Source organism: Haliotis cracherodii, unplaced genomic scaffold (genome assembly GCF_022045235.1).
Source record: "Haliotis cracherodii isolate W230 unplaced genomic scaffold, xgHalCrac1.p SCAF_3, whole genome shotgun sequence".
Taxonomy (NCBI): domain Eukaryota; kingdom Metazoa; phylum Mollusca; class Gastropoda; order Lepetellida; family Haliotidae; genus Haliotis; species Haliotis cracherodii.
The window spans coordinates 20,382,985-20,397,238 of NW_027266286.1; the positions used below are offsets into that span (position 1 = coordinate 20,382,985).

Genomic DNA, 14,254 nt, shown 5'->3' on the forward strand with positions numbered 1-14,254 from the left:
ACAGCTTCTGAGTTACAGTCGTATGACGCGCGTTGAAATCTTGTTAGAATTTTTAAGAGCATGCTCGATTGTACCTCGAAAGTTGTGAAATGTAAACACCAAAGACTGGAGCTGCCGGTATATTGCTCTACATAAAGGAAAAGTTGACTATTGGAAAGTTGAAGTCATCTCTGTTGTCATACGGGGCGGTCGGGTAGCTTAGTGGTTAAAGCGTTCGCTCGTCACGCCGAAGACCCGGGTAGAATTCCCGACATGGGTACAATGTGTGAAGCCCATTCTGATGTCCCCCGCCTTGATATTGCTGGAATATTGCTAAAAGCGGCGTTAAACCGTACTCCCTCACTCACTCTCTTGTCATACAGTCTTGTGGAGAGTGTTTTGTCACTCTGAATCTTTTTGCACAGATCTAAATATGAAACAGATGAGGCCTTCTCAATGGTCTCCTTTATTTCTAGTTCAGGTGCATGGGTAAATCAGTGGAAGGCTATTTGATCATTATTGGAGGACATCTGACCATCGATATACCTGAAGCTTAAGTTAAACTTCTTGGCCAAATTACCTTGTTTTGATTTTGCCGAGCAGAAATTATGATGCATATGCATAAAGAAACAGATCACTAAGAAGGGGAGCATTTAGTGCCAATAGGGATGCCTACATCTTCACCTGATGATGATGATGGTATGGTATATATATTCTGTTTGTATCCCGTGTGAGTTGAGAATCAATGATGGTTCCCAGGTATTATATTTGTCCACATTACTTCATTATCAACAACAACTGGATATACACATGAGTTATCTTTCCCAAAATCTAATACCATTTCATTTGTTTGGGGTTTTTCACATTTAAACACGGGCAGTTATCCTTACACCAAGATCCAAAATAACGTCTCAGATAAGACCTGCAAGTGAAGCGTAATCTGCACATCGTACAGGAAAACCAATAACAAAACGGCTAATGCATTCATTGGCGTACAGCATTAATAAAATGGGCGGGATGGCACAACCTTGTAGGGCCCCTGTAGAAGCGCGAACAAGTTGAACGGGTCCCATTTAGGGCGATGGACTGTGTTGACAATAAAACATTTGACCCATTTGAAAATACGTGAGTTAACACCCATCTTTGTCAGCTTTTGCATAACAAAGTGAGGCTGAATAATATTAGAAGCGGATGAACAATCGACGCACACTCTCATTTTATACGATTTACTGTTATCTAGATAGTTATAAATTTTATGCAGTAGAGTATGTGTTGCGTCGGACTACATGCTCCTGAAACCACAGGAAAAGCATGCTTACGTAATTTAATAAGTTATCACTCGAACAGTGAGTTGGGTTCTAAAACGCTTTTGGAAATAGGGTATTACCAATCATGAAGAATAGTACAATTTAAGTTGCCGGATGTCTTATTTTATATCTAACTATAAAAAATAACATTGTCATTTCGCTATCGCATCAAAGTGTTACGAACACTTAACGTGCTAAATAGAAAAAAAACATTAGTTTGCTAATTATTGGAATGCTTCCATCCTAAATGAAAAAAAAGTATCGAAACGTTTTAATAAACAATAACGGTTGATCTATATGCAACACATGTTCCCGAGGCAAGAGTGTCAACTAGACTTTATGATGTCTCCTTTATCAAAGCCTGGAAACTAGGCTTAGATATATGGGCTAGTCTGTCGGTCATACCCTGGAGAAAAAAAATAAAAAGGAGACCACCTTAAGTTTAGAATTAATGATTTGGCAAGTCGAGATCCTGAAATTAAGGATTGTTCTGGGCTCCATTTGGATTTTTTATTTTTTTCATTTTGTAGATATATATTTTGAAATAAGACAACTTATTTCACGGACTAAATGTCAGTCTATATATAGTACAGGTTGTGGTATACTTGCAATGATGACAAATAGTTGCAGTGATGAGAAAGCTCTTTTTCCACAACCACCATACCCCTCTGCCAATCTGTTCACCAGAGTCGTCACAGTGTTGCACGAGAACGAATTTCGTGATTCGCCTTACACATGCACTACCGTTGTCAACTGTGCCAAGGTACCCACACGCGATAAAATCACAAAAGCGGAAATGAAAATAAATCGATTTTTGACCCTCAATGTTACAGTGTTCATAAAGCGCAGAGTTCCGCTGTTATATTTTCTGGATCGCATTTGTGACAATGCTTTAGTCTTTATTTTCGCTCGCATTTTATAAAATTGTATCAATCTACATGTGTGACGAAGTGCCAAAAAACCATAAGCGTTTCGCATCAGGTTTTACATCTACAATGGTGTGGGACGAGCGGTTTTAATAATTGAATGTAACTATACAGTGTAGAATTGATTGATTTAACAAGGAAATACATGTGATCAAATATTTATATAGTATATTTGTGTAAAGAGTATATTTTCTTTTTCTAGCTAAAGTAATAGTATTTTTTTTTTCGTTTTAAAAACAACACCTAGGTTATCTATATTATTGAAAGACTACGAAAGCCTATTAGGGCCAAATTCATTGATAACATTTTTTATTTAACAAGTGATTAAATATTGTCTGTTGAATAATTGTATTCTTTAAAAACAGGTGATTAACGGCATAGATGTATTCCATTAAATATAGCAATTTGTTGATATTTTGGCAGCAAAATTTAAGCACATATTTTTGTATCGTATTTTTTAGATTGGCGATTTGAAAAATGAAGTAAAAATTGGTTCCCATGCTCGTTTGAGTTTAAAACGTCGTCAAAAAAGTAACATATTTTGAACACTGTCCAAAATTCAGTTTCCAATATATTTTCGGAGCAAATGTTTATTGTATGATGATGAGACCCCCAAAATTCAGCGATGTTATGCTCATTCGACAACACTTTTTAACCAATCAGATCAGGGAACATACCTACTTTTATGTTACAATAGACAACATAACTTGACAATTCCTAAATTATCTCCCTTTGTGAACGAAAATTAGTGTCACTTTCAAATTTTGAAAAGAATTATGGATCTAGATAGATAAAAATATAATAACATCATCTAAATTCAAATAGCTTGATATTGTATTTGAGTCCTTTGTTTATTCGTGAAATGTTTTGGATATATATAAAACAAACAAACATACGTTGTCATTATAACTCGCTCGTGGGTGCGCTGCTTCATGAACAAGTTTTGTTTTGACTGTTTCCAGGTATACTGTTGGTGTTTTCTCTAACTTGACTTTTGACACAAACGGAAAAACAAGCAGTATTGTGAAACTGACCCAGCACACATCACGTAACATCAGACTTGAACACGCAACTTAAATGTTTAACGCCTGCTGTTCGACCAAAGGTCTCGGCATTGTCATTTAGAATAATGTCCCTTACTTTCGTCCTTAACCTTGTACGCGATGTGTTAACATAAAGTTCTGCGCGCTCGCGAGGGGACCATTTGAAGGGAAAACAGTGAAGGATCTTTTTGCACATTTGTTCAATTCTAATTACTATAGTGTGGTAACACTACACTTATTGATTATAACACTTATTGGGTTTGCAAAATGCCTTTGCATGACACACGAATGATATTTGTGTTCGGGTAGTCATCTTTTATCATAATAACAAAACGTCTACATGTAGAACGTATGTAGGATTGTACTGAATGCTACTCAGATAGTTGCGTGTTAAACAATGCGATCTGACAATGTGATCATGAATTCCGTGTCACTTATCTTTGTTGTTGTTATTGTCAGCAGCTGGGAAATCCGTGACGTCATTGGGAAACACCCCGATTTTTCGATCTCTAACACAAATGAGTTCTCTGTCAGAGTTACGATAGGTATCATAGCTCTGAGCGATCTGTGACAGGTTTACGATTGTTTCGAAAATCTATCTATCTTAACTTTTAGATATCTTATCTTTGAACAAAAGTAGTTAAGATTTATCGTTTCAAAATCTAGACCCTACACAACAGGTGGCACCCTTTACAAAAGAAGACCATTAGTAGGCTCTTGTAGCCTCTATCAAATAACCTGTTCACTATTTGGCCAAGGGCCTCTGTCATCTGCATCTTTGAAAACATTTACACGTTTTTCCTTTATTCACACAAAACTACATTTGCATTTAGATTAATGTATCGTTTATTGAATCATCTAATTTACATACTGCATGTTACAGCTTGTTTATGTGTTATTCCAACCATCAATTTGACCTTGTTTTATCTCCTGCTTGGTGTCTATCCTTTTCTCCTTCTTGGTGTCTATCCTTTTCTCCTTCTTGGTGTGTACCTTTTTCTTCTTGGTGTCTATCCTTTTCTCCTTCTTGGTGTCTATCCTTTTCTCCTTCTTGGTGTGTACCTTTTTCTTCTTGGTGTCTATCCTTTTCTCCTTCTTGGTGTCTATCCGTTCCCCCTTCTTGGTGTCTATCCTTTTCTCCTTCTTGGTGTCTATCCGTTCCCCCTTCTTGGTGTCTATCCTTTTCTCCTTCTTGGTGTCTATCCTTTTCTCCTTCTTGGTGTCTATCCGTTCCCCCTTCTTCGTGTCTATCCTTTTCTCCTTCTTGGTGTCTATCCTTTTCTCCTTCTTCGTGTCTATCCTTTTCTCCTTCTTGGTGTCTATCCTTTTCTCCTTCTTGGTGTCTATCCTTTTCTCCTTCTTGGTGTCTATCCGTTTCCCCTTCTTGTTGTCTATCCCTTTTTCCTTCTGGTTGTCACCCGTGAAGATCCGGGGTAGAATAGGTCTTCAGCAACCCATGCTTGCTGTAAAAGGCGACTAAGCTTGTCGTAAGAGGCATCTAACGGGATCGGGTGGTCAGGCTCGCTGATTTGGTTGATGCATGTTATCGTATCACAATTGCGTAGATCGATGCTCATGATATTAATCACTGGATTGTCTGGTCCAGACTCGATTATTTACAGACCACCGTCATATAGCTGGAATATTGCTGAGTGCGGCGTTAAAAAAACCAACCAACCAACCTCCTTGTTGTCTATCCTTTCTCTTTCTTTGTGTCTAGTTTTCTTCTTCGTGTTTATCCTTTGCACCTTGTTGTCTATACGTTTCCCGTTGCGGTCTTGTAGCCTAGTGGTTAAAGCGTTCGCTCGTCACGCCGAAGACCCGGGTTCGATTCCCGACATGGGTACAATGTGTCAAGCCCATTTCTGGTGCCCCCCGCCGTGATATTGCTGGAATATTGCTAAAAGCGGCGTAAAACCATACTCACTCACTCACTATACGTTTCCCCTTCTTGGTGTCATACTTTTCTCCTTCTTGGTGTCTATCCTTTCTCCTTCTTGGTGTCTAGCCTTTCTCCTTCTTGGTGTCTATCCTTTTCTCCTTCTTGTTGTCTATCCTTTCTCCTTCTTGGTGTCTATCCTTTTCTCCTTCTTGTTGTCTATCCTTTCTCCTTCTTGGTGTCTAGCCTTTCTCCTTGGTGTCTAGCCTTTCTCCTTCTTGGTGTCAAGCCTTTTCTCCTTGGTGTCAAGCCTTTTTTCCTTTTTGTTGTTCATCTTTTTCTCCTTGGCGTCTATCCTTCTCGAACCACACGTAGAGATAACGGTGTCATGATTGGGAAATACAACCTTTATCGCAAAGACTAAAAAAGAATATACTTCTATTTCCGACAGTATACTTTATAGTCTGTTTAAGAATTGAATTCAGTATTGTTTGTGTTTATGGAGATATAAACGCAATAAAACTTAGCAGTATTTCGGTTAAATCACAGCGTACCCTGCATGCAGCTATAAATGTGTGAGGATAGTCCATGCTGAAGCGGATCGCTGACGTTAAGAGTTACCTACGAACACGATAGACCGTCACCTTGCGTGGCCAACAGGTCGCCGCCTAAGGGTCGGGATGTGGGGCATAATGACATCTCACATGTTGACACAGGTGCATATAGTATACGCGTGTGAACCTGAACGGCCTCTGGGCACATCACACGGCACAGTCAACGCATAACAAGGGACGGGGTGTGGCGGTCGAGTAAACAGTAAGTCCAGTTTAGTACATGAATGATTATCAGAACTTGTTTATTTTATCCCAAAAAATATGCATGCTATTGATGTCATACGTCGACTTTGTCAAACCATAACTAATGTTATCCTATAGATTTAACCAGCGCGCTTGCAGGCGGTTCACCACACAGAGTCGGACATCCAGACATATGGAATAACCTTTCACACGGTTTATTGTGTGTGTAGGAGAAAAACAGGATTTTGTTTGGAAATCTAAAAATCGATGGGGAAGGAATATCGAAGGCCCGAGGGCAATTCCGACCCCGAGGGTTTACAGTTTCAAAGAAATTAAATTGGAGGTTCATACTTCTGGACGTGAACCTCTAGCCACTGGTCTGTCTTACAGACCCAGATACAAATATATATGAAATACAGCCCATGCAAGTCTATAATGTTTGGCAAGTCTAGATTACTGCAGTATCAGTATCCGAAAATGAAGAGAGTCACTGGGCTCCCTTTTATTATATTTTTTATTAAGGTAACTGAACAACTCTTGTTTTTCTGTACGATATGTTCATTTCAGAAACTAGATGTTAGTCTTCTCCAGCCACGTATATTGTATTATTACTGCGTGAAGCTGACGTGGTCCACTTTCAACAGCTGTTGGCCACCACGCGACATATGTTTTATGAGTATCTGGTATGACACGAAACATGGTTAAGACTTTTAGATTAAGAAAATATATGAAATTTAACTCAATGAGGTAACGCATTAAAAAAAGTGAGTTTAGAAAATATAATATGAAATTAAACTCATTGAGGTAACGCATTTAAAAACAGTGTGTTTAGACACTTAAAAAAAGATGTGATGTCCTGATATAATACCATTCCAGCTTGCGTGACATCGACATGTATATATATATATTGCCTAACCCAAAATAAGACGTTGTACATAAACCTACCCGACTGAGCCATACCTTTTATTGTTTGTTTGACGCCTCACTTCTCAATACTCCAGCTATAAGACGTCTGTCAATAACTGAGTATCGACCAGACAATCCGGTGATTGAAATGGATGTGCCTTATGTGGTTGTTTGTGAACTCTTAACGTCCTATTTTGTTACTGAGGTTGACTGATCATAAAAATGGGATGTCGGTAATTTGAACATCCATCTTCTAAAGAAAAGGAACGTTTTCAGCTGAGCTTATAACTAAGTTCATACAAACAGGGAGAGTATATAAGAATCATCTCTCTCTCTCTCTCTCTCTCTCTCTCTCTCTCTCTCTCTCTCTCTCTCTCTCTCTTTCTCTCTCTCTCTCTCTCTCTCTCTCTCTCTCTCTCTCTCTCTCTAGTCCTAGATGGTTGTAACACTACCACTTCTAGAATTTCGGCGCGATAGACAAATGTACACCCAGCCCTACTCATTAAGGCAGAGACAGAAAGTGCTTAATCTCAGATTTTGCTTTGTTGACAGTGATAGGGTTCGTTTGGCACAAACCAGTAAAATCTTCAAGTCACTTTCAGATTCAGCCAGTTGTACGAGTTCAGAAGGTCAACTGTCCTGTTGTCAATCAATCAGTTTATTGGCCTACAGTACAATGCGTATTTACATGTAGGTGACGTGGTTGTTAACTAACAATTCTGTTTCTATGTGACATAGCGTGATAAACATATGTTGCCAGGTTACATAACATAGTATCATTAGATGAAGTTAAAAGATCTACAAACTTATGGTCATTCGGGTGTACAGAGTAGAAAGATGGCAAATATTTATCACGTAAATGTTTGTAAGCTTGACATACCAGGAGAAAGTGAAACTCATCTTCAATTGAATTTGTGTTACACGTGCATATTCTGTCTCTTCTATCAGTGTGATTATATCTACCAGTCTCTATATACAGGTTGTGAGTGGAACATCTAAATCGTGCTTGTGCAATTCTAATTTTTTTAAACTCAAGTTTACAGAGGTACGCCTCAATTTCAATATTACTTTTCATGATTCTATAATATAAACATTTATTTGATTTGGACATTAATTCTAACCATTTCTGCAAATACATATCTTTTAGGCTCTGGGGGAAGGACATTAAAAAGAGCGGTTCTGATTCTACACACTGATTATACCACACATAATTTAAACCCGTAATAAATAATTATTATTTTACGTTTGTTACCCAATTTCGTTTTCCAGTACTGTCGTAGATGTTTAACATATCATAGCACTTCCTAGGGTTTCTATCATTAGTAATGTTTATCAAGCGAATCCAGTATTTAATCACTTTTAAGTAGGATTGAATATACAGCGGATATCGTCCCGTTTCTCCATATACCATTATGCTGGACGTACTATTTTTAACTCCTACATATATAATTCTTGCAAACAAACAAATGTACTTATTTAATTTGATCATGAATTTTTATACCCCAGACTTCAGCACCATAGTGTAGTATTGGAATTATCTTTGTATCAAAAAGTTTAAAATATGATCTAAATGAGATGTCTCTTAGAAATGGAGACTGTCTATGAAGATGTGGTTTCCAAAATTTCTCCATTGTGAAACCGTTTTTCAATTGATGCTAGTTTTCCCCCATTTTTGAAGACTATAACTTTTGTTTTTTCTCTATTTACAACTAAGTTTGATTCTTTACAGAATTTTTCAAGTTCATTAATTTGCCTTTGCAAACCAATCACTGTCGTGGAGAAATGTATGACATCATCTGCGAAAAGCAACAGAAATAATTCCGTAAGATCTGGATGTAACTGTATACCATGGGAGCAATTTTCTTGTTTTTGAGTAGCTAATTCATTAATGAAAAAAGAAAATTGAAACGGACTCATTATACAGCCTTGTCTAACACCTAAATCAATAGTAAAACTTTCTGACAGTTTGTTATTATTTCTCACGCAGGCTTTGACATTGGTGTATATACTTCTCAAAAGATTACTCATTTTCAAGCTAATTCCGTGCGATTCTAACAGTGTCCATAGTTTTGTTCTATCTTCTCTGTCAAACGCCTTTGAAAAATCAACGAAAAGTGCATAAAATGTTCCACCTCTTTTACTAAGTATTTCTCTATGAGCCTCTGTAGTGTAAAAATAGTATCGATGGTAGAATATCCCTGTCGAAAACCAGCTTGTGCTTCACTAATTTTCTGCCCAATTCTGTAATCTTTTATTTATAATGTATATGAACAATTTACTAAAGACGCTTAAAAGTGTTATACCTCGGTAGTTATTGGTATTGTTAATATCACCATGTTTATGGATGGGGACAATTATGCCAAACGTCCATGATTCGGGGAAATTCCCACCCTGTAGAATATGATTAAAAACAAATGATAAATATGGTATTATGATATCTGCACAGTGTTTGAACAATTCCGGTAGCATTTTGTCAATTTCCGATTTATTGTTTTTCAAATTATCTATGCTATTCATTATTTCCTGAAAAGAAATTGGAGAATCTAAAATGTCAGTTACGACATCATCGATTTCACGAATTCGGTCACACTCTGTAGTATGTACATGGTCTATATCCATATCATTTCTATTTGATTCGAAAAGAGTTTTACAGTGAGAAACCCATTCACCTGTGCTGATATCATTCCCTTGGGAATATTTTCCTCTAAGTTTTCTTAATATTGACCAGAACTGGGTTGGGTCATCTATACTGTTTGCTGAGAGTATCCTTTGTTTTTGGAGGTAGTTATTTCGTTTTTGTCTACAAATGGCATTGTACTTATTTCTTGCTGCATTATAAAGTTGTAATGAATCCCTGTCTTTAAGTTGTCTAAACCTATTTAAGTTCTTACACCTCTGTCGTTTCAATTCTTCACATTCTCTATCAAACCACTTATTAACCCTTTCCGAGTAATTTGAACTTTTAACTTTCCTTTTCATTTAAAGGCAGCTTTTGAGATTGCCTGAACTATACAATCGATACTCTTATTAATATTGACGGACACTTCTTCCTGTGACATGTTTAGCACAGTCTGTACCTCATCTGTAAGTAAATTTTCTCTGAAAGTTTCACAGTGCTGGACATCCCAAACAAACTTATGAGAAACGCTATCACTACGAGAACTATTGTTGCTACATGGGTGAGGATGAAGCGTCCGTAAAGTCACAGAAACTGGAAGATGTGGAGTCAGCACGTGATGAAGTCTCGAAATCAGCTACATAGTCAAATATAAAAGATGATGCAATTACATAGTCCACAAGACTGGCACCGAGTGATCCAATAAATGTGTAATCTCCACGTCCTGGGGGGCGGTCGGGTAGGCTAGTGGTTGAAGCGTTTGCTCGTCACGCCGAAGACCTGGGTTCGATTCCCGACATGGGTACAATGTGTGAAGCCCATTTCAGGTGTCCACCGCCGTGATATTGCTGGAAAATTGCTTAAAGCAGCGTAAAACCATACTTACTCACTCCACGTCCTGAGTCTGATCCACATCTCACATTCATGATATGTACATTGAAAATTGAACACAAATCTAGTAAAGATCTACCAAAGGCATTACTGTTCTTATCCACAGAGTGTTGTCAATGACGACGCCACTGGAAAGGCGGTTAACTTCAGTGATGAGGCCATTTATATACAGGTTGAACAGTAATGGAGATAACATACATCCTTGTTTTAGTTCCCCATTCGCAACACACATTGGCGTAGATCTTCCATTTATGTGAACGCAGTATTGTATCACTTCTTATATTTTATCACAATTTCCTACCTCAAAGGATGTAGGCCTAGATCTAGATCTCTAATATTTTATTTAGTTTGTGTGACTTCATGTTTACACTGAGAGCCATACAACAACCAGCTGTATCGCGGAATAAAATAGTTCCTCATTAGGAGCGGTGACGTGAGCGTATGTATGCACAACTTGTTCTTCAGAAACATCTTACACAACACGTCTTCAAATAACATCACCGTTAGATGTTAAAAAAGGTCTGTTAAGAACTACTTCTGTAAGTCAATCACAATGACGGCGCGTTGTAATACATTTCCATCAAGTTCAAGACGTCAAAATGGCCGACACCATAAACGTGACGGCAGTGATTTAGGAAGTTGTTTTTGAACCTGTGGGGGTTACATGTTTAAGTCATCATTGATCAACTGGCCGATCATTGAAAGGTGATTAAAGATGTGTCATATAGACACTAAGGTAAAATCATAGATTGCTGTAGACTGTCACTGTCAGCCCGGACACACCCCCTGATGTTTCTCAATGCATACTAAAACGCTGAGTTCAAGATTAAAGGGTCTAAATTATCAGAAAGAACGCTTCTTTATGTATTCATGCGAGGGAATTCCCAGGAATGTGGAAGTCGTCCGTCAGTGTTTACGTCATTTCAAGAATGACACGTCATTTCGTGAAAAACGTATGAAAGTCAAATTGTGTCGTTCATACACTTATGGACGTCAATTTCGCAGTCATGTGACCTACCTCTCGTCCAATGAAAAAGCCGTATATCGTGTAAACTTCAAATTAAAAAAAATATTTAAAGTTAAGCTATAAGATAGCTTCATATGAATTGTCTAATACCAAGACATTAATCTTATGACACGCTTCATTTCTTACCAGGGACCCAACGCCTTCTGGCTACACACCAATGAATTGATTTGTGGTTATGTCCAAACCACGTTTTGACTTTTGGAAATAAATTTATTTTATGGTCTTTGGAAAATCGTCTAAACGGAACTTTTAATTTCCTTAGTATTAACGGTAGTGTTAATGTACATTAAAACCTGACATTTAACCCCTTGCAGCACACAGTTAATTGTTCATTACGCAAGCAGTTAACGATGACTTGGTGGGGGCTGTTGGTTCCCACAACAGAACAGAAGAAAAGGCTTAATTTCTTTAGTATTTACGGTAGTGTTTATGTACATTATAACCTGATAATTTTTCATTACGCAAGCGGTAAACGATGACTGGGTGGGGCGGTTGGTTCCCACAACAGAACAGAAGAGAAGGCTAGGCTTATTCACAAAGATCAAACAAAGTGAAATAGTGATACAGCTATTTACATTTTCTATATACATTTGTTTAGACAGCTGTAATAGGGGTAGACATTTATTTACAAATTTAACAATATTACATAATAAGGGGACGTAATCAGACATTATTAACTTCAAAAACGTTTCAATATTTGGAAACGTGATGAAATAATTTGGAACGTACAAGACACGATATTTGTTTAGAATAGGACAAACAAGCATAAAAAGATACCCGTCACCAGAGCTTTTAAGTTACACAAAGGTCAGAGGCTATTTTTTCAATAGGATTATTTTGCCAGCGACGTTTCTATTGGAACATACTAATCATTTAGTAGCATGTGGACTTGCTCGGGATAGGCCAGCTATTGTTGTTGAGGGTGTATGACAGACTAACGTGGTTCATTAACTTCAGTTCCGGATGGACAAGGCAAAGGACCAACACTCATTGAAGCTGCTGCGTGTGGCCGAGGACTTCTGCCAGGGACAGATGGTGACAACAATCACTCATCTATATCGGAACAAATCTCGGGAGTACTTCGATCAAGTCCTGAACAAGGAAGATGGCCTGATGTTGCCCTACAAGAAAGACAACGGGGGCGACCCATCCTGCCCCATCAACGGCAGATTGAAGGGACTGTTCTTTGCCGCTACGTTGGTGCAGGGGAGAATTCCAGAGGCATCGCCATTCGGAAATACTCGGTTGACGCTTCCAGTGGAAGAGCTGATTGGACCAGACACGAACCTTTACTTCGCCGATTTCTTCTGCATGCCTATAATGTCAATAAATAATAACCACTACATTGTACTGGTGGTGACGAAGCAGGGATCACCCTCCGACCTGTTCTGCAACACAATTCTCCCTCAAATCAACATCAATAACAACTTATTCCTAACACGGAGAGACGGGCCAAATGGACCTTCTTTTACAATACCTTTCAAAACAGGGTTTGATCACGACGGGCGGCCTCACAAGTTGTGGATCGAGGTAATGTACACCGAGGCCATTGATATGGCGAACATGCTAATCAAATATGGCGATGCCATAGTAACAACGTGTAGGACATTCGGCGAAGGAAGCAGCAAGAAGGAAACGGGTGTGAGGAAACATACAAACTGTACAATATGTAGTTATAACCCTTGTGTGAGGTGCATCTGTTGCAAGAGAGTTCTCTCTGGTCGAGATTTTGACTTGTGACCTTGACCTCCATTGACGTGTCAGCGCGGGTGTTGTGTCTGGTCTGTTAGGGTTTAGAGGGAACCATTTTACCTTTTGTGCAGCTTTTGGCACAGGCGGGACACCGAGGACAGGCTGAAGAATTTGTAATCTTGTTGGAATCACATCCAGTATTGGAGACGAGGTGGTCACAGTACTTGGCTATATCCCATCATCCTTTGATTGGTGACTGGGTTGGTTGGTTGGTTGTTTAACGTCCACTCAGCAATATTCCAGCTATATGACGGCGGTCTGTAAATAATCGAGTCTGGACCAGACAATCCTGGGATTGATGTCATGAGCATCGATCCACGAAATTGGGAGCGATGACATGCATCAACCAAGTCAGCGAGACCGACCACCCGATCTCGTTAGTTGACTTTTACGGCAAGCATGGGTTGAAGAGCTATTCTTGCCCGGATCTTCACGGGTCTATTGGTGATTGGGTCACTTGTCAGAAGAAGCATCTAACCTCGCCCTGTGGTTCAGATGCTAAGCATCTCCTCTGAAGATAATTTCAGCAATTATTTATGTTGCAAAGTAAAATTGTATTTGAGTTAAATGTGTTATCTTCTATTATTTTTATAGCGGGTATTTATCAGATATAGAGTGAAAGAATGTGCAAAAGAAACAAGCATACAGAAATAAGACCAGGTTCACGATAACCATAATAACCTTGACCTTTGAAACACATCAAGATATCAATTTTCATAACTGTAGAGAGTGTGAGTATGACAACAAATAACTGAATCTGGACCAGTCCATTCCAATAGGTTGATAGGAGCAAAAGGTGTGTTTAACGCCGCACTCAGCAATATTGAACCTAAATGATGGCGGTCAGTACCTGACAATCCAGTGATTGACATCATGAGCACCGATCTAGGCAATTGGGATACGATGACATGCATCAACCATGTCAGCGAGCCTGACAACCCGATCCCTTTAATCGCCTCTCGATCCCTTTAGTCGCCTCTCCTGAAAAGCATAGTCGCCTGTTAGGGCAAGCAAAGCATGGAATGCTGACGACCTATTCTACCATGGACCTTCACAGGTCGCCAGCCTAGGTATTGGCTATATATATATGTAAACATTCCGATAAATAGGTGCAATCAATGAAAACAAAA

General features: G+C 38.7%; 2 protein-coding genes across 2 annotated transcripts; one reads left to right on the forward strand and one right to left on the reverse strand.

The window, feature by feature from the left end:
- Nucleotides 1–4,143: 4,143 nt before the first annotated feature.
- Nucleotides 4,144–6,596, reverse strand: LOC139475286 (cylicin-2-like). Its single transcript, XM_071258518.1, has 2 exons — nucleotides 6,558–6,596; nucleotides 4,144–4,662 (listed from the first exon to the last, which is right to left on the reverse strand). Exons 1-2 carry the CDS (start codon nucleotides 6,594–6,596, stop codon nucleotides 4,144–4,146), a joined length of 558 nt encoding a protein of 185 aa, XP_071114619.1.
- A 5,739-nt stretch (nucleotides 6,597–12,335) lies between these two features.
- Nucleotides 12,336–13,112, forward strand: LOC139475287 (phytanoyl-CoA hydroxylase-interacting protein-like). The gene has a single exon (XM_071258519.1). It carries the CDS (start codon nucleotides 12,336–12,338, stop codon nucleotides 13,110–13,112), a length of 777 nt encoding a protein of 258 aa, XP_071114620.1.
- The last annotated feature ends 1,142 nt before the right edge of the window (nucleotides 13,113–14,254 follow it).